Source organism: Corvus moneduloides, chromosome 2, assembly GCF_009650955.1.
Source record: "Corvus moneduloides isolate bCorMon1 chromosome 2, bCorMon1.pri, whole genome shotgun sequence".
Lineage (NCBI taxonomy): Eukaryota > Metazoa > Chordata > Aves > Passeriformes > Corvidae > Corvus > Corvus moneduloides.
Window position 1 is genome coordinate 66,974,437 of NC_045477.1, and position 27,735 is coordinate 67,002,171.

Genomic DNA, 27,735 nt, shown 5'->3' on the forward strand with positions numbered 1-27,735 from the left:
TTAAGATGTGAAATGAGAATGTAGACTTAAAGTGTGTTAACTGTAAATGTATTGGCATATAGAAACCCATCAAGGTATATTAATATTCTTCTTGTTACATGAAAATGCAATATTCAGTAAAATAAATATATTGTATAAGTATCTCTGTGTGTATGTATGCATACAAAAATGAACAGATAAAATACTTTTACACAAGGAGCTGGGCAGCAGAACTGTGAACGAAAATTTCTCTGTACGTTAACTGGTAAGTACTCTCCTTAAAAGAGAGCTTTCTCAGAGAACTAACTAAAACCATAGCACAGACCAGAAACAGAATTTAAGCAAAGTTCTGGATCACTTGTTTGCTGACTTGCTAGAGTAGCAAAACATCTTTGCAAGATTCTCTTCAGGTAGAAGAGAATTTTGTTGATCCTAAAACTTCCTTTGAGTCTTTGATATTTATAAAAACATATTCATATGTGTTTCTGTATTTGTTAAGGTGAATAAGCATGCTATATTTACATTGTGCACATATTTTAAGAGAATTTACTGCTGATAATGCCAAATGAATATCTAACTATACAGGACGACATACTTACCACTAGTTCCCTTTTTGATGCATGAATGCTAACAGGAAAATCCAATTCTAACTTTAGAATATTTAAATTATTTTCCATTTTATACTGAGGATACTTTGAAATTTTAATATTCTCTTTTATAAAAGCCAAAGGTCTAAGACTGATCTTGTCTCTACAAGGGTACCTAAAATAAAGAGAAAGAAAAAATCTGGAACTTTTCAAGATGTGGATTTGATAAAGTTATACCTTAATTGCTGCTGTCAAGAAGCAGTAATTGTTGATTATCTGAAAATTACTTGTGGAATTTCCATTAATATCATAGTGTAAAGCTCTTCTGAAAGAAATACTTTGACTTCTTTTGTGAACATGGTGAATATTTTATATTTTGCTATAGAAAACAGCATGCATATTTTCAGCAAGAGAGTGTCCTTCCCACAACACCTCAAATAACATATTCAATTTAAAATGTAAGTATGACATTCAGGCTTCATTTGCTGTTGATGTCGATCTAAAAAAAATATAAATTGATGGAGACAGAAAATTCTAATCTGATGCCCTAAGGCCAGATCCAATAAAACACTTAAGCATCTAAATTTGGTGTTAAAGCAACTAACTTTTCAGTGGCTGTCCCCCATAAGGGAATCTTGAGCTGAAGTGAGAGGGGTCTTATATTCCTTTATAGAGTACAGAGTAGGTATTGTTAGGCAGGTACCAGTTAGGGAGTGCTACACACAGCCACTGCCTCCAACATCACCCCAAAAAATCATATGCAGCTCCCTGGAGCTAGTAAGTAGACAAACACTGCCAGTAGGACCGAGCTACAAATTACACCTTGCAAACCCAATACAACCTGAGTCCAGGTCATAAGGGTAATGGGATGATGTTAAAATATACTTCCCTCTTTTGCAAAAAACACAGTGATTAAGGATACTGCTCAGGATGTGTCACAGGTTCAATTCTCTCTTTTGCCTAGAGGCATTAGACTCCACATCTCCAAGGAGGGTGTGTTGGACTTTTACGCCATTGGTGTCATGGGTTAGCAAAGCATAGTCCCGGAAGTGATGTTCTTGCAAAGGGGTGCTTACAGCTCCTCTACGACCTGACAGAACCTATCAGCTGGCCAGTTTGAATATGGACAATTTTTTAAGCCACTTAAAATTGTAACCGCCTCTGTGATCCACATTTAAGAATAGACAAACCCTGGGCAGAGCTCTGTCTTGTTTCCGGTGCTGGGACAGGTGGCTGCGGGCCCCGTATGGGGCCCAGCGGGCCTGGCTCAGGCCACCTGGCCATCCTGGAGCTGATGGGTCCTGTTCCACCCACGGACCCCCCTCTCCCCCACTCCCCCAGCCCTGCTGTGGGCAGACGGAGCAGCTCGGCTTCCCCTCTCCAGTGCGGCCAAGATTCAGCTGAAGCTGCCCTGCTGTCCAGCACAGATCATGTGACCAACAGTGATAAGCGACATTCCAGCTGCAAGGCCTGGGTGAGATTAACCCTTTTAGTGCTGTGAGGGAGAAGAAAGAGGAGATGCTTAAAGCTGAAATTCTGTTGTAAAGCTATGATATATCAGAGTACCCATTGTAATTTCATGAAGGTAGGGGGGGGTGGAGCGTTCAACTTGTACTTGTGAGCAAAAGCACCTGTGCTGAGATAGGCAGATGCTGAAGCAGCTGTAATTTGATGAAACGTTTGAACAGGGAGAGATGGAAGCGATGAGGACTTTTGCTCCAAATGGAAAGGAGAAGACCTCAGTTCCTAGAGATGCTCCCAGAGACAGCCCTAGAGATGAAGATGAGGAGGACCCTTTGCTCCCAGGGAAGGAGAAGGACCTCTATTCTTAGAGATGAAATGCTCCCAGAGATGGGTGAAGAGAACTTTTATTTCTGAATGGCTCAACCTTAAAATTTTACCCCAGTAATTCAGGAGTGGACCCTCGAAAGCAGTTGTGGGAAAAGCTGCAAGTTGTGGGCGGGGGACTCTCACATGATGCAAGCAGAGAACCAACCTGGGTGGCTGTCTCATTGTGAAAATGCTTTCATAGCATGGACAAGAGAGACTCCTCTTCCTAAATGAACTGAACAAGTCTATTACGGAAGTGGTAAACAGACTGAACATCTCAAGGGTTGTCTTTTTACATTGTCAGCGGGAGAAGGGAGAAAGGTGGGGGAGGAGAAGTGTTCTGAAGGTGTGGTATGATTTTATTTGTTTTTCTTTTCTTTTTCCTTATATTAGGTCTATTAATAAACTTCTTTATATTCTTTCAAGTTTGGTGCCTGCTTTGCTTTTCTCCTAATTCTTATCTCACAGAAGGTAAACAGTAATGAGTATTTTGGACCAAAGCACTACACTAAATTGGTGTTTCTGCCCGGTTAAACCGAACCCGCTACAACTGGTTATTTTGAACCCTCTTTTTTTGAAACACTTCAGATCAATGAGCAAAAAGAGGATCATGATTCAGGAGTCTGGTCTTTATGCTCTCCACTAGTTCCTCTTTCCTAAGCTATATCCACACTTAACAGATTACATTACTGAAGAGCTGAACGAGTTTTCAGCTCCATAAAAAACACCAAAAATATGTTTCGCACAACTTCAGACTGGGAGGTCTGCAGAACATCATATGTAAGCTGAGCAGGATAAGTGACGAAATATACCTCAACAAACTGAGGGACTATCTAGTGCAAACTCTTTGTGTCACAGAAACTTAACTTCACCTGAAAAGACTTTAAGTCTTAACATAGAAAACTGAATGGATCTTTTCTAATATGACTCTGATACTTCACGTGAGCTCTTCTTGTTAAATCTGACCTAATAAAACCAAATGCGCATCATCAAATAGTCCATAATTACAGATTACAAAATTACACACTTTGGTTTTGGCTGTCAAGCACTTGAACTAACGTTGTGGACTTGAACTTGCCTCTTACTTCCCAGGACCACTTGCAGTTCTACAGCCTGCTTTCAGTAAAATTGGAAAAGCTGCTACCTTTTAATAAGCAAAAACCCTTGGAAATCTAGGGTAATAGACCTCCTGTCATACAGATAATGACATCTTGAGTTACGCATGAACTGTGAGGTAGAAATTCTCTGCAGTATCTCCTGCAGTCCTCCCTAGCGCAGAATAGGAACGTGGCTGGACCACAACATAACCTTAGCAAACCTCAGTTTTCTGCTTATGGAACTCAGGGAATGAGTGGAACTTCAGATGTGTACATTGGACCTCGACCCCACATGAAGCTAGGATGCAGCCAAGCTGCACACCTGGATTAAGCAGCTGGAAAATGTCCCCAACACTCATGTTTCACACATGGTCTTTGACAACAGAAACTCTTCCAGTTTCCCTGCAACAAATAATGACCCAGAGCCTGATGTAAACTTTCTGGTTTTAACAGGCAGATCCATAGAATCTCATTTGATTGTTGATGTCATAATAACAACCTGACTCCATGGAAGGTAAGGTCACTCAGAACTCCGCATACCAGAACCTGAAAACAGATTTTGAAGAGAGTCTAAAGACAAATAAAAGCAAAAAACCAAACAAAACTGCACAGGAGCTTACTGGTAGCTTAAACCACTCCAATAAAATAAACTCATTTTTGTCATTAATAATAATTCTTCCTGAATTTTGAATAGAAATACATATGATCTTTGCAAGACTTATTCAGTTTGCCAATGCCAATGAACTGTTTCTAAGTGTCTTACACCATGTCCTATGGACTGGGTAAATTAGCTCCTTTGTACTATGTTTCTAACAGGTAAATGGCATTTTCTCTCCTATATCCAGCTCAGAGATCAGGTCAAACAAATGATTAGCCCCTCTGACATTCAGAATTTGGTATGTTGATCAGTTGCCTCTGTTATAACTTTGTTCCCCCTTTAAATTATCTGTTGACTGTAAATAAATTTTCCCTGATCTCAGATCACTTCAGAGATTTTTCATCTTTTCATTTTTTTAATGGACAAGGAGACAGGTAGAGAAAAGACAGGGCCTTCGTTACTAGTCAGGATTTCCTAGGTTCTGCCAGGTGCAAGTAAAAGCCATTTTAGTTGCAGCTGGTAGATATCTGCCAACAAAAGTGGCTTAGAAGAAAACACATTAATTTTTAAATGCTTCATGATACTTATTTAGAACTTCTGATAGCCTTTCTCTCTCTCTCTTTCTTTCTTTCTTTCTTTCTTTCCTTCTTTCTTTCTTTCTTTCTTTTTCTTTTGAATCAGCTGATGAAGGTGATGGGGTTTCAACAGTAAAAGTGCCACCTACATGTGTGTGTTTGAATATTTAAATATGGTCGCAGTCTGACTGATTTGCAGGGTAAAACAGTTTAGAAATCTGATTGCAAGCTCACACTGACAAAAGTAGATAATTACTATCTCCACAAATATCTGTAAGTCAAATCACTTGTTTTAATACAGATTAGATTAGTACTAAAGTTACAAGATTGATATGAGAGACATGATAAATGTAGTCATGACAGAAAACTATTTTTAATTTAGTAACCCCTATCAATCTAGATAGCCCATGAATATTTACCATTAATTCAGTAGGCTGGAACAGAGTGGGGGAAAAAGAACAAAAAAAAAAAAAAAACGGATGTTTGACCTAAACAAGGACTGAGAAAAAAAGATAATTCTCAGCAGTTTTACTGAGAACAGATCTTGCAAAAACTGGCAAAATACATTTGGGATCTCATAGTAAAAAATAAAAAAAAAAACCTTTAAAAAAACTGAATGACATGCAAAAGTAGTTGCAATTCTTAATATCTATTTCTCTTTGCAGAATTTACCAGTCAGATTACACTGAAATAAATAACTTCAAAGGCTGAAATAAAATCATTTATGGAAATTCAAAACAAACATATTTGATCACATCATACTTCACAGCAGGGATACAATTTGCAGAGGCTGAGTGAGGGCATAGTGTAAGCAAAAACAGGTTGTGTGTGCAATGAACCAAGCAAAATGGTTTATATAAAAGAAATGTTGTTTCCATTAATTTTTCTGGTAATCTTATTAAAAACACCACCTGTCCTGAATAGAATTGTCCAGGTTTTAATTCTTTTCATATCTCAGTGTTCAAACACAAGACAGAGGAGGCATCATCTTATAGCTATTAAAGTATGTCACAAAATGTCTTATTCTGAAATCTTCATAACTACAGCAGTTTCTCCAAGCTCTGTTTCAATGTCTGGTTATTACATCTTTTACTTTTTCTCACATTGTGCTCAAAGAACTGATTTTTCTGATAAGCTTAAAGAGTATTTTTTTCAAAGCATGCATTGCATTTTCAGCTTCTCTTTAAACAAAATGTTTACAGTCTATAAGACTTAAAATTCACATATTAAGCAAATAAAACATAAATGCACCTTTCAAAATTCCACCACCATCCTACCAAAATCCCCTGTAAGACCCCTGAAGAGGAACTTGACTTTGAATACCAGCCGAGATGAAATGGTGTCATAATCAGCGTAAGTGCATGTGGACTATTCACCTAGATCAAACACTTTGGTCATATACTCAATTAAATTTAAATCCCATTATATAATGTATACCAGCCTCATTTTATGCAATTCCCTAATTTAATGGCTTGGTATTAGCCTTTTTCTTTTTTGCACACATGGACCAATTTTCACGGTGCTCAGTCCCTCTGGGAAGTAGGTCATTAAAGTCAACTGGACGGAGACAGAAACTTAACACCTAAACAGTATTGCAGAAGGGTCAGAGTCACAATAATAATGTAAAACAGTTTTTCACTCATCCTACTTTGAAATATTTATGAAATCTCTCCCTCAGATATATCTGTGATTCATTAATCTTGGAGATTATAAAGTAGAAGAATAATGAAAGCTATCATCCTGTTACAATTTAATTTGTGAAACTGAAAAAAAATAAATCAACAAAACAAAAATCCCAATTAAAAAATTAAAAATCACAATTATAATAATATTTAGCTACCAAGACAACATCTGTTTTACACTGAAGCAGTAGAATCATAATATTCATATTACCTTTCTCAATGTGTATTCTTTTTGTCTCATGTCCCACATCATGACCAGCCAGATCACCCTCCTTAGGTCCAGGGAGGACATTAGGTGACAAACCCATCAGCATTTGGTTCATAGATAGCCCGTTCTGATGGACCGCTGCTAGACACAAGTGCAGGCAGAAAGAAATCAGCTGTCATATTAACAGTACACTTTTTTACTTATTTTACATAATGTTCCTCTTAATTATGCAAGAATTCTAAAAATCACAAAGTTACTTAATTAGTGCCATCAGGATCCACATAGAGGGAAAGTTTATTCCTGTTACTTCTACTTTAAAGCAATTAATTTTAAAAGAAAGTTCAGTAACTTTGGATAAAGTTGGAGATTTGCAAATATGTTCTTGCTTATTTAACAAGAATTGAAATACAAAACAAAGCAAACAAGAAAAGCATTAAAGGTTCTACATAACATAACTTACTGATCTATTTTCTTTTTAGTTAGTTGTACAAAAACTCTTGAGTACCAGCATTCCCAATATGCAGCCCCTAATAAATTCCTTAAATGAAGCATTGTGGCCTTTCAGATGATATACAATGTTTTTCCATATATACTGTGCAACAGGAGAATTGCTTATTTGCTCATCAGACAGGTTGACAAGCTCTGTCCAACAGTTTTCAAAGAGACCGTCATGAGTCTCAAACACACCTCAGAATCTCATATTAGCTAGTTTATATTTCTATGCTGAAAAATTGTATTTCCAAAAGGTTTATGCCATTTTTAGTAAAGTTGGTTGGTTTGTTTTTAATATGGAACCCATATGCCTGTAGTAGTCATCTTATTCTGGCTAGCACCACAAAAGATGTACTTAAGAATCAGGTGTAATGTTAACAAATCAGATCGGACAGAAAAAAATTATCTTATAAATAAACAAGTTACTGAAGTGATCCACTACTTAAGGAACTCTGTTATGTTCACATGGAAGAAAAAAATGTGCAAAGGTCTCACTCCTCTCTGTAGAGTAAGCTGAACAGTACAATTTCTTTTTTTGTTAAGAAAAAAGTCATTCCTTAGCAAAAGCAATGGATATGTCTCAATTTAGATTTTTGGGGTGTGTGGTTTTGGTTTTTTTTTTTTTCAGAGAACAATAGAAAAGGCCTTCATTAGTTGTAAACAAATATACTATTCAATCAATTAAGAAAAAATTAAACATCCACATTTGTGAGGGGTTTTTTGAGACCTTCACTTACGAAGTCTGCAGTGGGTTGATCCTGGCTGGACACCACGTGCCCACCAAAGATACTCCATCACTCCCCCTGCTCAACTGGACAATGGAAAGAAAATATAATGAAAGGCTTGTGGGTCAAGCCTGGGGAAATAGATAGGTCACAGTATATGGGATGCCAATTTAATCTGCACTCCGAATTGTCTAAGTGATAAGAAAACAGAATTTTCAGCTTGTCATAGTCAGGCCTCATTTCTTTTCTTTGGTAAGTCATTTTTCATCACACACTAACGAAAGATCTCTCATCTGAAGGTCAATGAAGAGTCAGCTTCCTGAGTCGGCAGAGAACCTGAAAAGAAGCAGCCTAAAGGACACGTGTTGCATCTAATCAATATGGCCCCCTATTTCATACAGCTATTTCATGGCCTTCTATGTGTATGCCAAATCCTCCAGTTTCTACTGACAAATTCCACTGTGGAAAGATGATTTAAAAGCACAAAAACCCGCAACCGAGCAGTATTAAAGGGAATGGACAAGTGTAATATGAATTTAAGTATATATCTGTAAAACAGTATGCATTTAAAACATTAATTTCCATTGCTGCACTGGAATACCACAGAATTCAGAGTTTTTGCCATGTAATTTACATCCTGTATATGGAACCTTGATAAAAACGGCATCACTCTGGCACACCACGGTTTAATTTCACTCTGTCCCGTGTGAGCTATGAGGTGATAATATTTCTATTATATTTCTCACCATTACAAAATTTTGTATTTAAAAAATGTATAAAGTATACACATTTTTAATTTATTTAACCCAATTCTTCTCTTTACCAAGAAATTCTACCATGTAAAATATTGCTTATGAAGTCAGATTCAATTTAGAAATCAAAACAGAGTAACCAGATTAAATAAAATTCAATTTCTTTTAAAAATGTTTACACTATATGTTCAGTTCTGAAACTAATCTAGCAAATTGCTTCCCGCCTGCAATTCTGTATTTCATTGCTCATATCTTTATGTTTAATATGACACGATGGCAGTTTATATCAGTACCTGTTAATGTAGCATCAGATATTATGATACTGTAAACTGGGGAACATAATGTTGGGAGATAGTTATTGCAGCTGAACTTCTGAACATGATACATATGAGATCTATTTAAGACGAGGGCATTTTGATCAGATAAACAAGCTGCACCTAATCAAATTTAAAGTGGTGAGGAGAAGAATGGGACCTACGGATTCTGTCTGAAGAGCTCTCGGTCCGTGCAGGAGAGCTGGACACACTGCTGCTTCGATGAGAGGATGGATGGCTGCCAGGTCTTCGGCCCTCTTCAAGGGAAGGAGCAGGAGAAGGGCTGTCTGGAACACGTTCCTAGACCACACAAAAAGTCATTGCGAAAGAATGGCAATGTTAAACCAAGCCTCTGCTTCCAAACATCACTTCCCTAAACTGAATCTCCCTCCTAAATTACAACCAATTCATTTGCCTGTTGAGGTTTCCAGGATTTGCAGAGCATTCTCAAAGGAAACTTGGCAACTTTAGGATACTAGACCTTACATTTCAGTATGCAGTGTGAGCACTGCTCATCCTATTAGGCTTTTAACTGCCTTCTGGACTACTTTGAAAATAAGAGGTTTGTTCTGCTTTTGTTTTTCATTCTTAATTTCCTCACTCGTATCATCATGCTGTTGAATTGGAAATACACATTTTGGCTTACAGACATTAGCCTTATGGGATGAGGAATTGTGTATTTCTGTAAATAAATATTAACCAGGCCCTGTTGTTTTATCTCATGTTGACTTTTACTCCACATTTTAATTTCAAAGATGCTTCTTGAGCAATGAGATCTTATGGAACTGTTAAGGATCATAAAGACAATGTAGCTTCTTTATATATAAACCTATACCAGTAACATGACTCATGTAAGTCCAAATGTCTACTTTTACCATGGAACACAAACTTGGAATGAATCACATTTTTGGGATGAATGTGGCCATATCACTTCAAAATGGGGAAAACCACCCTTCACATTTTTCTGTCCAGGGAAAGGCCTGGCAGGGTAGCCAAGAGGAGCTATGATGCACTTCAAGACGTTCCTTGGTTTTGAAAACCAGAGTGTAAGGACTGTGATGGTTTGAATTGCACATTTGTTAGATGAGAATTGTTAGTATGTAGCAGATAGATATATCTGATATTTACCCAAAAGTTCAACAGAAACAATTGCCAAAGGGAGCTGAGTGCAGAATAGTTCTTTCTAGAAAATTCTCTATCCTTCCCTGCACTTTCCCTTTTACTGCTAAAAGTTCTCAAGACTCATTGCTAAAATATGTGAGAATGAGGCTGGTTTAGACAAATAGTAATAGATATTTAAAAAATCCTACGGAGGAAATCTGTTGGAAGGATTGAAAATGTTAAACTAGCAATTTTTTGCTTGTTTTTCTCTTTTTGATAATTGAAAACCTGACTTTATAATGAAAAAAACAATGAGTCCAAACCACCAATCAACAAACAACTGCACACATTCAACTCACTGAAAGGTTTTGGTAATGAATTAATACAGTTAGTATGTGTTTAGTAACACAAAAGAAAACTTGCTGTTGTAAAAGCATAACATTTTCTTGAAAGGAGTAGTACATTACTCACACAGCAAAGTTCTTTTGGAGCAGTCATTATTTTATTATGCACAGTCACAAGATAAGTATTTATTTCTCTGAATGCATTCCTAAGAAATTTTGCAACATGCTCATCTACAGTAATCAACAGATTTGTTCCAGGTAAGTTTCATAAAAAAAAAATCTACTGAACTTGAGATTCTGATTGCAAAGGGATTCAATGGGCATATTGATGGAGTGGAAGGAGATTTTTGAGAGCAATGTTTCAAGACATTTAAGTGGATTTCTCTTTAATAGTCTTAGGTTTTTAAGTCAAAAACATTGATGAGGATAGCTTAACTTCATCATCGCTCTAGGCTTATTATGACTTTGATTGTGTTTATATGTCCATGAACCGGGTATTCAAGAGGAGGATTATAATGCAGATGTTTTCAGAATGTAGAAGATTTATTTCTTTAGATTTAGGAGGATTTAAGCATGCACAGTGTACAGATTTGATATAAATTGGAACACGGTATATTTAATCATTCATTTAATATATAATTTCACTGTTTGGCATACAATGTATTGTTCTTAGAAGGGTTTCATTAAAATGAAATCCAGTGAGCACATAAGATTTGAATACAGAGCTGCAGAGTAAATTAATTTATTTAAACAGCTTAATTTGTTTATCCTATTTATTTATGTGTGCTTTTACAGCACGTATTATGAGATGGAGCGAGCAAAAGGAATGCACAGGACAACAAAATATAATTACTGTACAAACAAAACAGATAATGAGTTTTATTCTCATATAATATGACATAGACAAAATCCATGAGAAAACTATATATCTTGGCTTTATAAATTCATTTGTAAGATACCCTTTAATTCCAATAAAACATGGGATTGAACTACACAGAAATGCAAAATAAACCAATTTAGTACCTTAACTATTTTTTTATATCCTTGCTTCATTATTCCACAATCAGCAATCTAGTCTATAGCAATTTTTTGTCTTCAACAAATACACTGCAATAATAAATGGAAATGCTACTACTAATAAATTGAAATATTCTGTAGCTCTAAAAAAGTGATAGTGATAAACTAACGGTGCTGGAATATCAATATATCTTCCTTACCAGAGATTTTGTTTAGAAAAAATTAATTTGGTTTGGGGCAAAATATTAACTTCACTTTAGACTCCACTTTAAAATTTTTCAAAAAAGGAAATGTTCAAAAATGTGTTCATTAAATAATGCAAATCAGAGCTATTTTGTTACTTCTGCAGCATGCCACTTTTGTACAAGTTACTTCACATGAACAGCAAAGTAGTAGAATTTACTTCCTTATAATCCTGGCAACAGAAATCACCTAGGATTCTGTCCACTGCCTAGTATTTTTCCTAAAACTTGCCTACTCCCAGGAGTAGATATTTCTAGAGAATCTGGAGTATAACTCTCTCTTGCTATTTTTTTCCTCCATTTTTTGCTTCTCTATTTCTTCCTACATATACTCACAAGTAAAAAGCAAAATGGATAATTTAGGTAATGTGCAGCAATTTAACATATGGTCGACCAACATTTCAAAATTGGTAAGACTCTCAGTTAGGTATCAGAACCAGAGGCTTCACTAAGTAATGGGCAACAAGCTCATAGGGGCCAAATTTGAAGCATTCCTTATCTTGGCGCTCTTTACAATTTGATTCAAATCATGCATCCTAAGCATTTCAGAATCTGACATTTACCTCCTCCAAAAATATTCCTACCACAAGGACATTTTCGCTCTAGGGAACTGTAATGACCTCTCTTGTACTCTTACTCCACTGACAAGTTACACATGTCCATTTCATAAATAACAGACTTGTTGCTGTGACACTGGGTATTTTACTTTATGCTGTAAAAAACAGGTAAATGATTTTAACTGTCAGAGATTTTAACACAGGAGATTGAAGTTATCTCTAGAATCGAAATCACACCAGTTTTGAATATGCATTCTTCCAATACCCAAAGCGGGCTTGCATACACAGTCTTCACCTCCTGCCTATTTCTCTCCTACAGGTATTTAGTCCCAGCTTTTTACTTTGTTCTAGTTTACTTCGCCATAAGACTCATCTCTTGGGTTTAGTCATCCTTTAATTTTAGTCATGGAATGAGCTCTAGACATGCAATTAATTCTTGCTATAGAGATATATAATTTTTTTAAACTAATCAGTTCTATTTGTGCTCTTCAGTATTGAACAAACTCCTTTAAGGATGTTTATGCTTTAAGTCATTGAAGTGCGGAGGTTAAAGTAATTTGTTTTCAAAGTCATACTTTTCATACTTTAGGTAACTTATGGAAAGGTTTGCTTTGGAAGAGATGTTTAAAAGCCATCTAGCTCCAACCCACCAGCCACAGGCAAGGGCACTGTCCACTAGAGCAGGTTGCTCAGAGCCTCATCCAGCCTGGCCTTGAACACCGCCAGGTATGAGTCATCCAGAGTTCCCTGGACAACCTAACTTCATGCTAGGGAGAGTACATAAGACACAAATTGTTTCATACAGTTGATAATCATGATTATCATCATCATCATCATCATCATCATCATCTTATAATCAGGAGTGTGAGAGACTGGACTAGTTAATGACTCAAACAACTGACCACTTGACCACACAGGTGCAGAGGGTGCACACCCATCACCGGAGGCTACAGCTGGGTGTTGAACAAGATAAGGGAAGAGGCTGGTAGGAGGCAAATTTTGCCTGTGGGCTAGTGCTTTTTATCATGTCTATGCCCCTTTCAAAATGGCTCAGGCATGAAAACACCCCTCTGGGAAAGTACCAGAATATTCACACATAGTCCGAAGGTATTCACCCATTCTGATGGGCCATAATTGGGTCAACTGTGCTGACATGAGTGGCAGCTGTGGCATCCTGGGAAGTGTCATGGATCATGAAAGACTCCTGAAGTGTCCTGTGATCCACAGCCTTACACCATTCAGTGTGAAACTCCCCATCTCAGGAGAGGAACCTGGGCATTCCCACCTGAACCTGAGCATATATAACCTGTGGAACTTTGGTGTTTTGTGGGCCTTTCCTATTCCTGACAGATCAAGACAGCCACCACCACTTCAGCCAACAGACACTGAAATGGCAACAATCACGTCGTGTTGTGAGATCCATGCACGGATGTCTTTCTATTCCTTTCCAAAGTTTTTTTTTAAAAAAAAATTAATATAGCTTTTATATTGCTACATTACTACAGATAATAATAAACAAAATGGTTTAATACGTGCTCCTCACACATTGCAACCAAATTGTTCCAAAATAAACCCTACATGTGTATATTTACAAACACCAATCATTCAGTGTTGTTTCGCTCTAATCTGCCCCAAGGAATCTATTACCAAGACTGCGTTACCCTTGCCTCTTGGGGTGGGTTGTAGCAAGGACTAGTATATATTCTTTCTAACCTTTGTAGGAAGACACCTGTCTTCTAAGCCTTTTTGCTGGTAGAATTATAAAAATTGCTTTTAAAAGTGATCAAAACACACATTTCTTTCTTCGGTTCCTTACTGATTTATTTTGAACTTGTGTGAGATGTATTCCAGGAATAACTTTCTTGCAAAATGTCACATTTAATTTGACATTGCTTTAGCTGAATAAGTGAAAGAAATTAGTTACTTGAGTATCTTTCATATTTTGTGCAAACAGAATGTTTTGCTCTTACAGTTTTGCTTTTTCATTACGCTTTAATAAAAGACACTATGACATTCTAAATTAACATTTAGACTTAGGAATTGCAAAATTAACTGGAGTAATAGTTATTTCCTAACTTCCTCAGTCACTTCTACATGTGTGTTATCAAACTGACTGAATGCTATAAAATTGTATTTCTATTTCCTTATCTTCATACTATCACTGGCTTGCTAAAGATCTTGCTAACTTCACACTGATGCACATGACATTTTTCTCACCTTGTTCTTACAGATCCACTTCTAATCCCAATCAAAATTCAGGAGTTCAAATGTTTTGTACTGTCATTAACTGCACTATTATTTTAAATCTTGAACGTCTTTCTTATGAAGAAAATAATCCATGGTATTTACATAAGACATTTTCTCTCTGTGTGAATACCTTGAACTTATTTATCTGTTGGACCAATTGAAGTTAATTTGATTTCCATTATACTTTTTACTTCTACAATTTTTCATTGTACCTACGTTGCTGTTCCCATCACAATAATACTGACAACGGAAAATGAAGAAAAGAGATCAACAGACAAAAAGACTGAATTGGCTTGACTTTTAGTGCCTTGGTTTCTACGTGTATTTACAGCAGGAGTTAACTGACAGGAAGCCAAACAGGAGACTTTCAAGTAATTCTTTAACAGTACTTCCACAACAAGAGATCTAATCCTTTGAAATCATGAGCAGTAGGTAAAGTACGGCAACCTAGTTAGGAAGTGAGTGTCAATGGATTGGGCCATTACAGAGATTAAGAAAAAGCAAGCAAACAAACAAACAAAGTAGATCCCTATCAACAGAAGAAAGCTTGGTTTTACCTTCTCAACGAATATTTGTTCTAATAAGATATCCTTCTAAGGTATACCAAAAACTCCATGCAACATGCAAATATAGAGCTCTGTTGAAATTGAATTAGTAACTTCTTATTGGCAAACTGGACACACTTTTCGATTTTTTTTAAGCTTTTTTCTCCTCTTTTGAAAATCTAGTCTTACTTGAAAATAAGCTGAAGAAGCACGACTAGGAATTCACCCCTCAAAGTAAATCCAAACCACACATCCAGCCAAACACCAAGAATTCATCTGACTAGATGTCATTGTCTGTATTACAAATGTCTGCATCATAACTAGTCACCCTAGGCTCATCTGTCACGCATACATTTGTTTCCAAGGTACAACTCACCTCACTCTAAAGTAACTATGTCAAATAGATCCAATGTATTATGCCCTAGAAATCAGCAAAATGAATCTCATCCCTTGTGCCTGCCCCCATGGCCATTTTGCACCAAGTTAATCTCACACTACATACATAGTTCCCTGTTACACATGTGAACATGCCATTTTCCAAACATAAAGTTTGTACTACCTTCTCTGTGTCGTGTAGATACCTATTTTACATACCACAAATTAATTCATATGAGCATATGGCTGCTATTAGCTTCAAACTGCACCTCAGAAACATGCATAATAAAAGAAATAATAGGATCCCATATTATTAAAAAAAAAGACATTATTCCAAGTTATAGCCTACCATATTTAGTTAACATCCTCTAAGGTCATTATATAAAAACTGTATTAAAAGCTAAAATAAATAATATTAATCATATAGATAGAACTAATTAATGAGGTGGAACACAGTGTCCTCTAATATAAAGATGGTTAAGCCATAATAAAGAAGGTCAACTATACTTTGACCTAAGATCTACTCATTCTAAATTAAAAAAAAAAGAAGTGTGTATATATGTAAGTTATTCTAATGTGGAGATTTTCTCTGTTAAGTTCAAGTCCCTACAAATAAGATATCATATTCTCTGCAGCCATGATAGAAGAAAATTGTTATTTGATTTACATTATACTTCGAACTTTATAAGTATATTCCAATTTGCATGTTTGGTTTCTCAACATGTAAAAGTAGATGTTTTAGGAGCTGATAGTCCTATTTTTATTCTAAAATATTTATTGCAGACCAATTACATTTTATTATTTAAATGCTCTAAATCAAATTTCTCCTCACATAGAGAAGAAAACTTAATCATACTTTATGTATCAGATAAAGAGGAAATTAAAGTAGCTTCCCTCTTCTCGCACTTTTACACATTCAAGAAAATCACTTTAAAGTAATGTTAAAATTTCTATTTTGAATGAATAATGCACAAATGTCTCTAAAAATAGTAGGTTATCTGAAAATTCAGGTGTTTTTCAGGTTAGGTATAAAAAAGGGTGTTTCTGCCAATTTGCAATACAATCAATTTTGTTCTCATTCCTTGTCTGTAAAATGAGTATACGATATCCAGCTTCACAGGAATGCTGCCACTGTCTGCATAATGCTTTTCCTGTAAGGCACAAAAGTGTCCATAGAAAACTTTTGCCTTCAACACAGGATTCAAGATTCAGATCAGTGAATTAAACTTTCTCATTTTCCTCTTAGAGTCTGTTTCCTTTCAGGTATGCTCCCTGAAATTGCTCACCACCGGTCTGACATTAGACATTAGAATGTACTCTGTTCAGCCATTTCTGTATGGCAGTGATATATTTATTCTCTTTGGCTATTACTTGGACTTTTTTGGGAAATAGTCACAGAAACACAAGAGTCTGAGTGGGAAGCTACCCAGAAGGATCATCAAGTCCAACTCTTGAGTGAATGGCCCATACGGGGATTGAACCCATGACCTTGGTGTTATTAGCACCGGGCTCTGACCAACTGAGCTCATCTATTATAGGCAAAAAAAAAAAAAAAAAAAGGAACATTACATTACATCAACAGGAGCACACATATTGCCAATGAAAAGTGAAAAAGTGAATGAATGCTAACATAAAATTTCATGTCAGAAGAGTCCTATAAACAGTTATTCTAAAAAATAAAATCTGTCAGCAGCTACCTTTGTTAAAAAAGTTAACAGTAAATTTCTGCTATTGGATCACAGGAATATATCTATATATATATAGATAGATACAAAAAAGTTATAAACTAGTGTAACACAACCAGTGCTGTGATATATGTCAGGGAATTAGCAAAGTTTACTCTGACATATTCATTATGCAGTGGAAAACTACTGTGCCCCTGCTGTCTCCACTTTTTCAGCTGGAGGTATTGGTTTCTTCTGTTTTATTCTTAATTCTTTCTATAAGTAATAGTCACATATGGATAAATTGCAATTTTTGATTCTGGAATGCTACTGCTCTGTTCTGTGTTTTACAATGTAATTTCAAGTTGCTATTAATAAAAGGTATGTCCTTTGTATTTTCATATATCTTTCTGCTGAGTGAAAAAAATTGATGTAGTGAAACTGCTAACAAGCTGAGCCTTTGAAACCATGGGCAGGTGATGAAAGCCACTTCATGTCTAAAGCATCCCTAGGTCACAGCTGTCACACTCACTGCAATTCATTGTTGTCACAATCTGCTGTCCCGGCTTGTTGTTGCTCTCCTCTTATTCATCCAACTCATATATCTAAACATTCCATTACAAAAAGACATCTAATGTTCGTCTCATGTTCGAAAGGGCACAACACTCTTCTGAAATATAATTCTGAAGATTTTAGAGCTCAGAGTTCACTGCCAAATCTAAGGTGTTGCTTTGTAAGGCTTCCCTTGTAATTTTGTCTTTGTCTCATCTCCTGAACATAGCAGTATAAAATGTTTAGTTAGTACATGATCTCAGCTTTATTCCAACTTCTTATCATGAAGAAATGAAATATTACCCAGTAATAGAAAGGCATTTGAAGCTTTGTGAGTTTAAAGATAACAGCACTAGCTGTGAACTCGGCGAATTGGAAGGAAAGGTCAGCAAGTCATCTACTGTGGCACTGTTCACAAAGGCAATTCTTCTATCCAATGAACCTGGTTGTTCATGATCTGAAGACTGATTTTCTATTACTCAATTTTGTTCTTTGTTACTTAATTAGATATGGTTACTATCAATTTACTTTTCAGAGTAGAAATTTCTCACAGGCCTTCTAACTTTCAAGCAGTTTACACTGGTAAACATGCTGTACTTTAATTTCAAATCTATGCTGTCATTTCAGGTCACAACTACAAACTCTGAGATAAGCGATTCAAAAACTTTTCAAGGCAATTTGTGGAAACATTGATACTAAGGAAAAAATATTTCAGTAAAATTAGGGTTAAAAAAATGAGTCAAACGGTAACGAAAACAAAACCAAGACACCTGAAAATGTAGCACTAAAAGACTGGAAGCTGTAATTCTAATAACAAACAGTTTCATGAAAGAGAGCAACTGCACTATTTATCCATTCCCGTAAAAATAAAGAAAAAAGAGGTTTGACCTTCTCACTTACATTTATTCTTGAAGATATTTATTTTGATTGTAGTATAAGTTATTATTCATAAACATTACATTGCCAGCACAAGGTTCAAGAAGTATGCTGATTACAGTTTCTTGCTCAACTACACAGTGCATATAATTCAATGGACATTAAAATCACAGCCTCTGACTATGCCTAGAGAAGAACAGGTAAATTGCCAGTGGCATTATGTCCATCCCCATGGGAAGAAAATCCCCAAACAATGACCTCATGCTTTTAAGTTGCTGGGGTTTATGTTTCAATCCAGCTCAGTATTAAAAAATAGGAACATAATTACTTGGCTGTGCTACCTCTATCCACATGATCATATCCATCTGCAATAGATAATAACAGAGAACATAAATCTAGATGAGTTGTACTATAATGGGGCTGAAGGAATGAGTAGGAAAGTCCTGCAAGAGTTAAGTTCCTTAGCCCTTATAGTACTCTTGAAATAACTATGTGCAGCAAGATCTTACATTTAGAAGTGAGTTTTGAGTGACAGATTAAAACTTGTGTTTACAGATTCACCTGTATTAGAAATGTATTGTGAGCAATATGTCACAGGCCTTGACTGAAGAAGTAACAGCAGCACTTCAGTAATGTCTCCATCACGCTCTACATAAATGACCCAAAATCCTTAACTTATCAGTGCAAACTTCAAAAAATATGTGTATTTCATCCTCAGATGTGCACATTTTCTAAAGCAAACTGAGGTTAATTTGGTCATTTAAAAACATTTCATTGAAATCCACACATTTTTAAATTATGGTTATGTACAAACCAGATGGGAACATGAAACTTGCACAGGATGTTATGCCAGGAGTTATGCAAAAGTTGGCAGCTACAATGAATATTTAATTAGCATGAACATGAGAGCTGAATTTTCAAAAATGACAGAGATACATACTGTAGATTATTAACAAACAAATGCTTAAATAAGCAAGATTTTGGAAAGAAATTATGATTTTCCAGTTACAATGTGCTGATAGAATGTTTCAGAGAGCCTAAATTGCCAGGTACTTTCCAGGTCTTCACCTAGATTATAAGGAACCTATCTCTGCTAGAGAAAGTAGATGAGCTACAAAAATGAACTTGTTAAGAAGTAAAGGACCTCCAGGATAAGGAAAATTTTCTGGCATGGGACTGCCTATGGTTAAAATAATATACGCAGTTACATGATGACAGTGTCTCCCTTTCAGAGTCCAATAGTTTTAAACCGACTAGACAGGTTTAGACCACATGAGCCAAAAATACTTCTCAGTTAAGTGCTTCCTGGGTCCAGCTATGTTTCCATAATGTGGTTACATCTGTGAACAGAGCAGGACCTGCTTTCCACAAAAGGAAACCATTTTTACATGGCGTATGAGGTATGTTATACTCAAATGTACCAGATTTTGGTAACTGGAGACAAAGATCGGGGTCACACTGGAGTATGCCCACAAAGACATATTTAAATGTAGGCCATGGTAACTTAGGCAATTTTAATAGCTACAACTAGCTTGTAAATCAACTTTATAAGCTAGAATTCAGCTTGTCAAAGTTTAGAAACAGACGGTTACCAATGAAGGTCAAATTTTATACTCTTATATATGAAATCAAAGAGGTCACAGAAAATGAAAGGAGGGAAAATAGCATGAAAATAGTGAAAACAAAGTTTTGTTGGCACAGTAATTCATATATCAGCTGTCATTTAGCATGTGCTCCATCTCAATCTTCATTTTTTAGATACCTCTGTAGTACCAGTGGTCACTGTTCCAATTAAGAAAATAAATTTAGAATGAAATAAAGCACCACGTGTGTTTCAGAGAACATTAGTATCATGTAACTCTTATGAAATACCAATCAAGTAAAAATAGAAAAATAAAGGTGCAAAAATCACCATGTAATCAGACAGTTAGTTAGCAGCAGAGTGCTTATATTCCCAAGATATGGGCAAGACAGAAACTAGGACAGGATCTAGTCTTGTTCACATACCACATAAATAAACAATTCTTCTCAAACCAGTATCTTAACTCCTCATGTCAACAAAGGCAAGAAAGGGATGGCACTGAAGGCCTCCAAAGAAGAGCCTACATTTGGAAGTGTAGCTGACTAAATTAGGCCATCAGATCACATTTTTCTACGTCAATAAAACCATAGATTTGTTGACTTTTAACTGAACAGCTCTTAGCGATTCTGTGTTTTGTCAGGTTAAAGAAGAAAGGTGCACCAGTGTGTTGAATGTCTTAATAAAGTCAGACCTCTTCACTCTGCTTAAGTCATCATGAACTTCAAAACTTTCGTAACTCCTGATTTGAAAGTGGAAGAGGTTCTAAGTTTACCTAATTTTTGTCAAAGGAATTGCATGAAAGGACAGATTTCCAACATAGCCCTGAAAAATCACATAAACTTGCCTTTGCATATCTAAGATACATTAGATAAAAAAATAACAGTTTGTGTACTTTCTGTTTCTCATTTATTAGAACTAAAGAAGGATAAGAGGCAAAATGTAGATATCTGAATAAAGATCAAATCATAGTTATCTAATGGTAACACAGAAATGTCTTTTAAAATGAAATGCCTTTAAAATGAAAACAGATTACCTTCAGTGAGAGGAAGAAAAGACTCTATGCCTCTGGTAAATGCCTCTATGAATTAATATAAGATTAATTTAATTAAAGGCCACAAACAAAACCTAAAACAGGTAGACAAGTTCAGATATCAGATATTTTTGAGATATTCCTGTAATACTGGCCTGCAGATTACTGCAACTGTTCTGTTCTACTTCATTCTAATTTGTTCTGGAATTTGGCAAATTTAGGTTCTACAGGCAAAGTATCAAACCTTTCAGCTTTCTTTGGAAAACTTAGAGCATTTCAGTTCAAATGCTTAGATTTTAAATTTGGAAGAACAATCCCTTCTAATATAAGAAAAGAGTAATTTTTTCCTTGATATCTCAAGAAATATTGCCATTAGATTACAGGCTATGAAATATGAGCAATCACGAAGCTGTGTATGAGAATTCTTCAACTTGAGTGTTGCTTTAATACTGATTTAGAGAGAGGGAGGGAAAATGAGAAGGTAACAGCGGCCACCAGTAGTCTGTTGGGCTCCCAGAGTCACCATACTTAGTTCTCTTGTATTTACTGACTTTACAATTTACCTTAGAATATTTGACACCTATACACGTTTATAATATTTATGATGGTTGGGAGTGGGCTACAGTTTGGTGTTTTTTGGTTTGGTTTGTTCTGTAGTTACCTTAATAACAGATGTCTCCACTCTGGATGGAGGGCTCTGCACTTGTGCTGCTGCTGCCATGTTGGCGATGGTGCTGAGGTGGTTCATCTGGCTCATTGCCATCGTGACAGAGGCTGGAGGTAGGCTCACGGGAATCAGTGGGTGGGGCATCATCATAAAAGGAAGTTCCAACCCTGTTGGGGAGGAAAACAGGGAAATAGGTTTATGCATCTTTTTTTAAGCACTATCTTCTGTATCTCCTGATGGACAGTATTCAAGTGATGGGTGACAAGATGGTTCACATTGCAGGAAAAAGCAGCTCTATGTCAGTTCTCTTCTGGGAGATGCATGGGTGACTCACTAGCAACCATGGAGGGTTTCTAGCCACAAGGAGAGGCTATTAGACCTCTTAGCTTGTTCATATCTGTGTAATGTGTAATATCATTGCTAAGCAATGGCTATTTATTATAGTTTTTGGTATCCGCTGCAAGGTGCCTTAGCAATGCGTCATTATGCCACTGATGCACAGGTTAGCAGTTATTTTAAGTATCATTTTTATTGCATATGTGTTTGTTCTTTACTGTCTCCACTTCCCCTGCTTAATACCTTAAAGGAAGTATTCCAGTATTCCGCACATCCTTGATTTTTTCATTGCCTATTTATATAAACACAAAAAAAAGACAGGAACTAGAAAACTGCAGATGTTAGTGCTGAAAGATGTCAACCCGTACCATTTGGCAGAAGGTGGTTCTGTTGAAGAGGGTTGAGAGGATGGCTAACTGGAACATTATGCTGTCCAGGCAAGTTGGGGTGGTTAACAGAGGCCTGTGATCCTTGGGTGGGGGGAGACTGAAGTTTTTCTTTATCCCAAGAACCATCACTGCTGCCTATGGGGAATGAATATATATTATTTGGATGAATGAAGACTCCAAATTTTCAATTTCTGAATTTGGAAGCAAGGCCAGCATTCTAACCTTCTCTGCAAGTGGCAATTTCTTTTTATTTTCTTTTTTTAGTGTGTGTGTTGGGGAAAGGACTTTAGGGTTGGGGTTTTTTTCCACCCTCTGAAAGAGGTATTAAGAAAAACTTCTTAAAGTTAAGAGCTAGCATGCAAACCTAAAAGTATTAGAGTCATGCTCATTCACATGAGTCTGTGTTTTGTGTATATTTTACACACACTTTTCCTATCCTTAGAAAGTAAAATTATATATGGCATTTCTTTAATGTGTGAGAGAATATTTTTGCCTGCAAAATGTCTAACAAAATAAAAAATCCTGTTATGCCAATTAAAACTTCAACTACAGTTATATTGTGTCCTGTATTTGTGAATAAATAAACATTATGTGAAGTAACTGAAAATTTAATTTATTGAGGGCAACAACATGCATGCATATGTGCTTGGCTGATTATTGTATTTTGTATATTTAATTTTTATTTCATATTATTAACATGTAAGGGATTACATTGATTCTTGCAGTCTTCTGCTAGTGGAACAGACTAACAGCAAAGAAGAATGTGGACAAACAAGTACTGAGATGAAAAATAATTCATTTATTTGAGAAACACCCTTTTTCACTATTGCAGACTTCCTCATAACAAATAACCATAGAATTAATTAAGATGCAATTAAAGGACAATAAGATACACTGTATAAAGGACAATAACAATTAACATCTCATTATTAGTTTGTATATTTATATGAAATGAAAAGGTTAAAATCTCTGTACCTGACAAGCTGTATTATTCTCGGTGTGTACTTACGTATAATGCTGAGATTGAGTGTATGTATGTTCATGCATGCACAGTAATCTATATACTCACCGTATGAGTTTATTTACCATAAACAATCAATAAACAATGTTTGAATATATTAATAAATATGGATATATGCATGCATTCTCAGCAGTATTAATATATCCATCAGCAATACATGATTGCTTCCTTTTTCATGTAGAGCACAATTTCAACCTCCTGACTTTGAAAATGTCTACTATTTTCATGGGAGCATCTCTTGATAGGGACTTTAGCATAATGTAAGTCAAGTCGTATTTGATCTATACTCAGCTTCTATTTAGCATTATGGATTATAGCAAAATGCATCTTTCTGCATGCTTTTCTACATACATCCTACTCCTTAATGAACAACAGGGCCTGAAAAACAACAGGAATGATACCACCTCCTTCTTACTTCAGTGGAAAGGGGATAAGCCCATTAGTCTTGACATATTTTACCATCATTTTCATTGGATGACAAAAGCACAGAAGTTGGTAGAATTCCAATTTAATTTCTCTAGATCTATTAAAAACCTGATTGTAAAAGCTGTACAACATAGTTTATAATGAAAAATACTCCATTATTGCCATGATTTTCTTTCCCTAGTTACTTCAGGAAGACAGTTAAGGCTCAATATAAATTCTAACTCATTAGCACAATACTGTCTCAATCCCAGTGTAAATTGTTCAGAAGCAGGTAATGGAAATTCAGTCCAAAGTCTCCCGCAATCAAACAAAGCAATTTTATGAAACAATGAAGAGAATCAATTATATGAGGTACTTTTATTATTTTACAAGAAATTTTCATAACCTTTATGCAGTGAACATACTTGAGCTGGTAAATACATTATTCGAATCTCATGACCTCTGACAAGTGAACAGGTTTTCTTGTATTTTGAGAACTGAGACACTCTCAAAAAGCATGAACATACTTTTAAACACATAGTGAAGCAGCTAAATCTTATCTGGAAAAATCTTTTTTTATTTTCCTTTGAATTTTATATTCTCTAATTTTCTGCTTTTTACCATCATGATGTACATATTTCACTCCCTAACATACAGCCCTACCCCACCCTCCTGTTTTGCTCTATCCCTTCCGAAGAGTTTATAGCAGCCCATTGCAGCACTCCACTTGTGGAAGTCATCCCAGTGTAGTCTTCATGCTGGCGACTACACCATAGTTTTCCTGCTGCACAATGGCTTCCAGCTCTTCCTGTCTGGTGGCCATGCCGTGTGCATTGCTGTAGATGCATTTCAATTGGCCTATTGATCCTACCATTGATCTTTTTGGGGGAGACAAGCCTTAATTCCTACATGACTATTGTCAGGTGCTTCCGCAATTTCTAACACATCAATAACCCGCTTTGCAGTCTTTGCCACCATATAGCTCTCCATCCCCTACCTCCAGTGAGATGGCAGAGCAAAGGACCTTGCTGAAACACTGTCCTTCAAACTCTGGTGTTCCTCTTCCAGACCTCTCTTATGAGCTTGATTTTATCAAGCTTTCCCCCTTTAAATCTAGGTTAAAGCTCTTTCAGTGACCCCTACTAACTCCTGTTTCCCCTTCAAGCCGGGTGTACCATCTCAGATAGATATCGGAAGAATACAAATAATACATAAATATATATTAGTAATTATATGAATATTTGTTAGCACTATAAGGAAAATGTTTGCATTTTATAGGGTGCTGAATTCCCAGTAATGAGATATTTTCCCTATTTTTATCAGTAAGAACTTCTACAGTGCAGTTAATTTCATGTTACATGCTGGTGTTTGATATGGAGATGGAGTCAATTCTTCTGTGACCCTTCCTAACCTGGTCAACGAATTTTGCAAGGTCAGTCATAGTTTGCCAATTACGGCTCTGCTTACGTGGCTCAGAAATTAGAGCTTTTCTAAATCAGTACTCTTTTCTGCCTCAAAATTACAGTGTCTACTGTTTTAGCATGATATTGAACCCAATAATAAATTGGAAGAGAGAAGACAAGCTTGAGAAAGTGAAGTATCAAGGCTAGCATTTAGTGAAAGCGTTTTTATTACTCGTAGTCTGGAATCGTCTGTTAAGATTTGCTTATATGGAAAATGATTTATAGACAGAATCCAGTCTACAACATTAGAAACCACTTTCAAACTTCAGACCATTGAGCTCCTGAACACTTTAAGTGAACAGACACAGATACAAATATACAAAAGTCTTGGCCATCCACTGTGTTTTTCTTATGCTAGTTAAACAGAACACTTTTCCTCTTGGAGGAAACAGTTATTTTCATTAATGTCAAAGCAAAATAAGTGTTATTCCTTAGACACTATTCACTGTCTGCACAATGAAGTGCAACCTACCAGTTCTGTCACTTTTTACATTTGATTTTGATTTAATGCATACAGTGGTTTCAAAGAGTATTAAAAATCTGTTGCCTTCTTCCTCTTCACTTGTTGCCCTGGTGGAGGCTTATGTTTTTCCAGTTTCCATCAGTGGTTGTCAAGTCTTTGTAATAGGATTAAAAGCTTGGACACCTGATATCCCTGGGTGCTGCAGTTCACCCTCATAAAAGCTGTTTGCTTTAAATTGAGAGAAAATCAGTTTTTAGTGGCATAATTAATTAAATTATGCAAAGTGTTCCAGATTCAGCATAACACTTTCTGAAGCAGCAATTGGAAGCTCTACATTGCATTCAAACAGCATTTCAATTGACGCTGCACTAGGCTGACCATAGAGTACCATTTTCAAGGCTTTCAAGCACAAGGGATCCAATTTTGAAATGCAAATGCTTAATGTTGAGTGCTCAAACCCCATACATATGTACTTGAATAGGCAATTTGGTAGCCAACTATGTATTTCATGTGTGATAGCGCTAATATAAGCACTCAAAAAATTGAAATGAAGCTCCAAATGTAAGTACACATGCTTAAAAACCAGGCTCAGATATCTCACATTTACTCATGATGGACAACCCAATGGAACAAGAATGACAATACTTTTTCACAGTTTAAAAGGCATAGTACAGAATCCATTGCTTTCCTCACCACCAGTATTTCAGCACATATTTTCCATAATGTGAGTTACCTTCTCCCATAATCAGCAGTTACACAACAAACTATTATTTGTACACTGAAGTGGGTTTGTAAAAGCCTGATGCCTGGATTATTTGAATTCATTAGTAGCACAATTAGGTAGCTAAGGATGGTAATAATAAATTGAAACAATTCTGGACTTGAAGGTAAAACAGCCAAGAAAAAGAAAATGAAGCAGAAAACTAGTGTGCAATGTCAGCCTCACAAACGCTGATCTAAATGTACCAGGTTCGTTTTTATAATCATTACTCTTATTTGAAGACTCCTTTTCCTTTTTTCATTCTGACCCTATCAGGATTCAGGTTGCTTAAATTTCAGTTCCTACAATGTGAACTGAACAGTTTAGTTCCTGTGATAGTCAGCAGGGATCCAGCCAACAGGTTCTGGAGGACTGCTGAACTCACTCTGTGGGAGACAGACCTGTCTTTGGTCAGCTGAATCTGCATCTGCTGGTTCCACAGACTAGGATGACCCTTCTCTCAGACTCAGTTCAATAGCCTAAACACACAACACCTGAGGTGGCCAAAACAATTTGATTCAGGTCTTACAGGGTTGGTGACTACTACACAGTGCCTGCAGGAGACCCCAAGGCTATCTGGGGGTGTAGATCAGGCAGGATACTTGAGGGTATCTAAGCTAGTAGCATATATCTATGCCTGGGCAACAAAGTCAAACTTTTCATGATTATAGGTGGTTTTTAGAAATTAAAATTAGGCTATCTGCCAGGCCCTTGGGTCTTTCCCTTCCTTTCATGTGGAAAACTTGATATTTAATGGAATTCCAGAGAACACTACAAGCCTGTCTTTAGGCAAGTGAAGCCCAGCCCTGGCTCAGGGATAGTTTCAGGTACCATTATATACACAAGGAATATCACATAGCAAAACACAAGAGTCTGATTTCCTACTAACGACTCAAACCACTTTTTTTTTTTTTTTTTTGGTGTGCTACTGATCTCCTTTTAGTCTCCTAATCTTTCTGTTATCTTCTGTGTTTGCTGAAACAATTTGTATCTCAGCAACAATTACCAAACAAAGCATCAGTATCAGCTGTGTTGGCTCATTTTTCTGAAGTGGACTATTAACGATCCAGGCTATTTATGTCCACTGGAAAATATGTATAATCAGCATGCTGAAAATTGGTAATCTTAGCCTCCTGACAGTGAGGGAACCATTTCATAAACTTCCCAAATCAAATACTGCTGCTTTAGTCTTTGAATTGTTATAAATTTGTGATATGATTTCTGTATAATTCAGTTCCTTAAAATCAACTGTACAATTTA

The 27,735-nt window shown here is 36.2% G+C and overlaps 1 protein-coding gene across 5 annotated transcripts in view; it reads right to left on the reverse strand.

The window, feature by feature from the left end:
- Positions 1–27,735, reverse strand: part of DACH1 (dachshund family transcription factor 1) — a 355,980-nt gene that overhangs the window by 95,519 nt on the left and 232,726 nt on the right. For 2 of the 5 annotated variants that reach the window (XM_032099931.1, XM_032099933.1), the window contains exons 4-7: positions 22,343–22,498; positions 21,633–21,805; positions 9,004–9,139; positions 6,560–6,697 (exon numbers count right to left, since the gene is read on the reverse strand). In XM_032099931.1, the coding sequence (XP_031955822.1) occupies positions 6,560–6,697; positions 9,004–9,139; positions 21,633–21,805; positions 22,343–22,498 (603 nt within the window). The remainder of the gene's footprint in view (positions 1–6,559; positions 6,698–9,003; positions 9,140–21,632; positions 21,806–22,342; positions 22,499–27,735) is intronic. The other 3 variants (XM_032099934.1, XM_032099935.1, XM_032099932.1) reach the window with 2 other exon arrangements.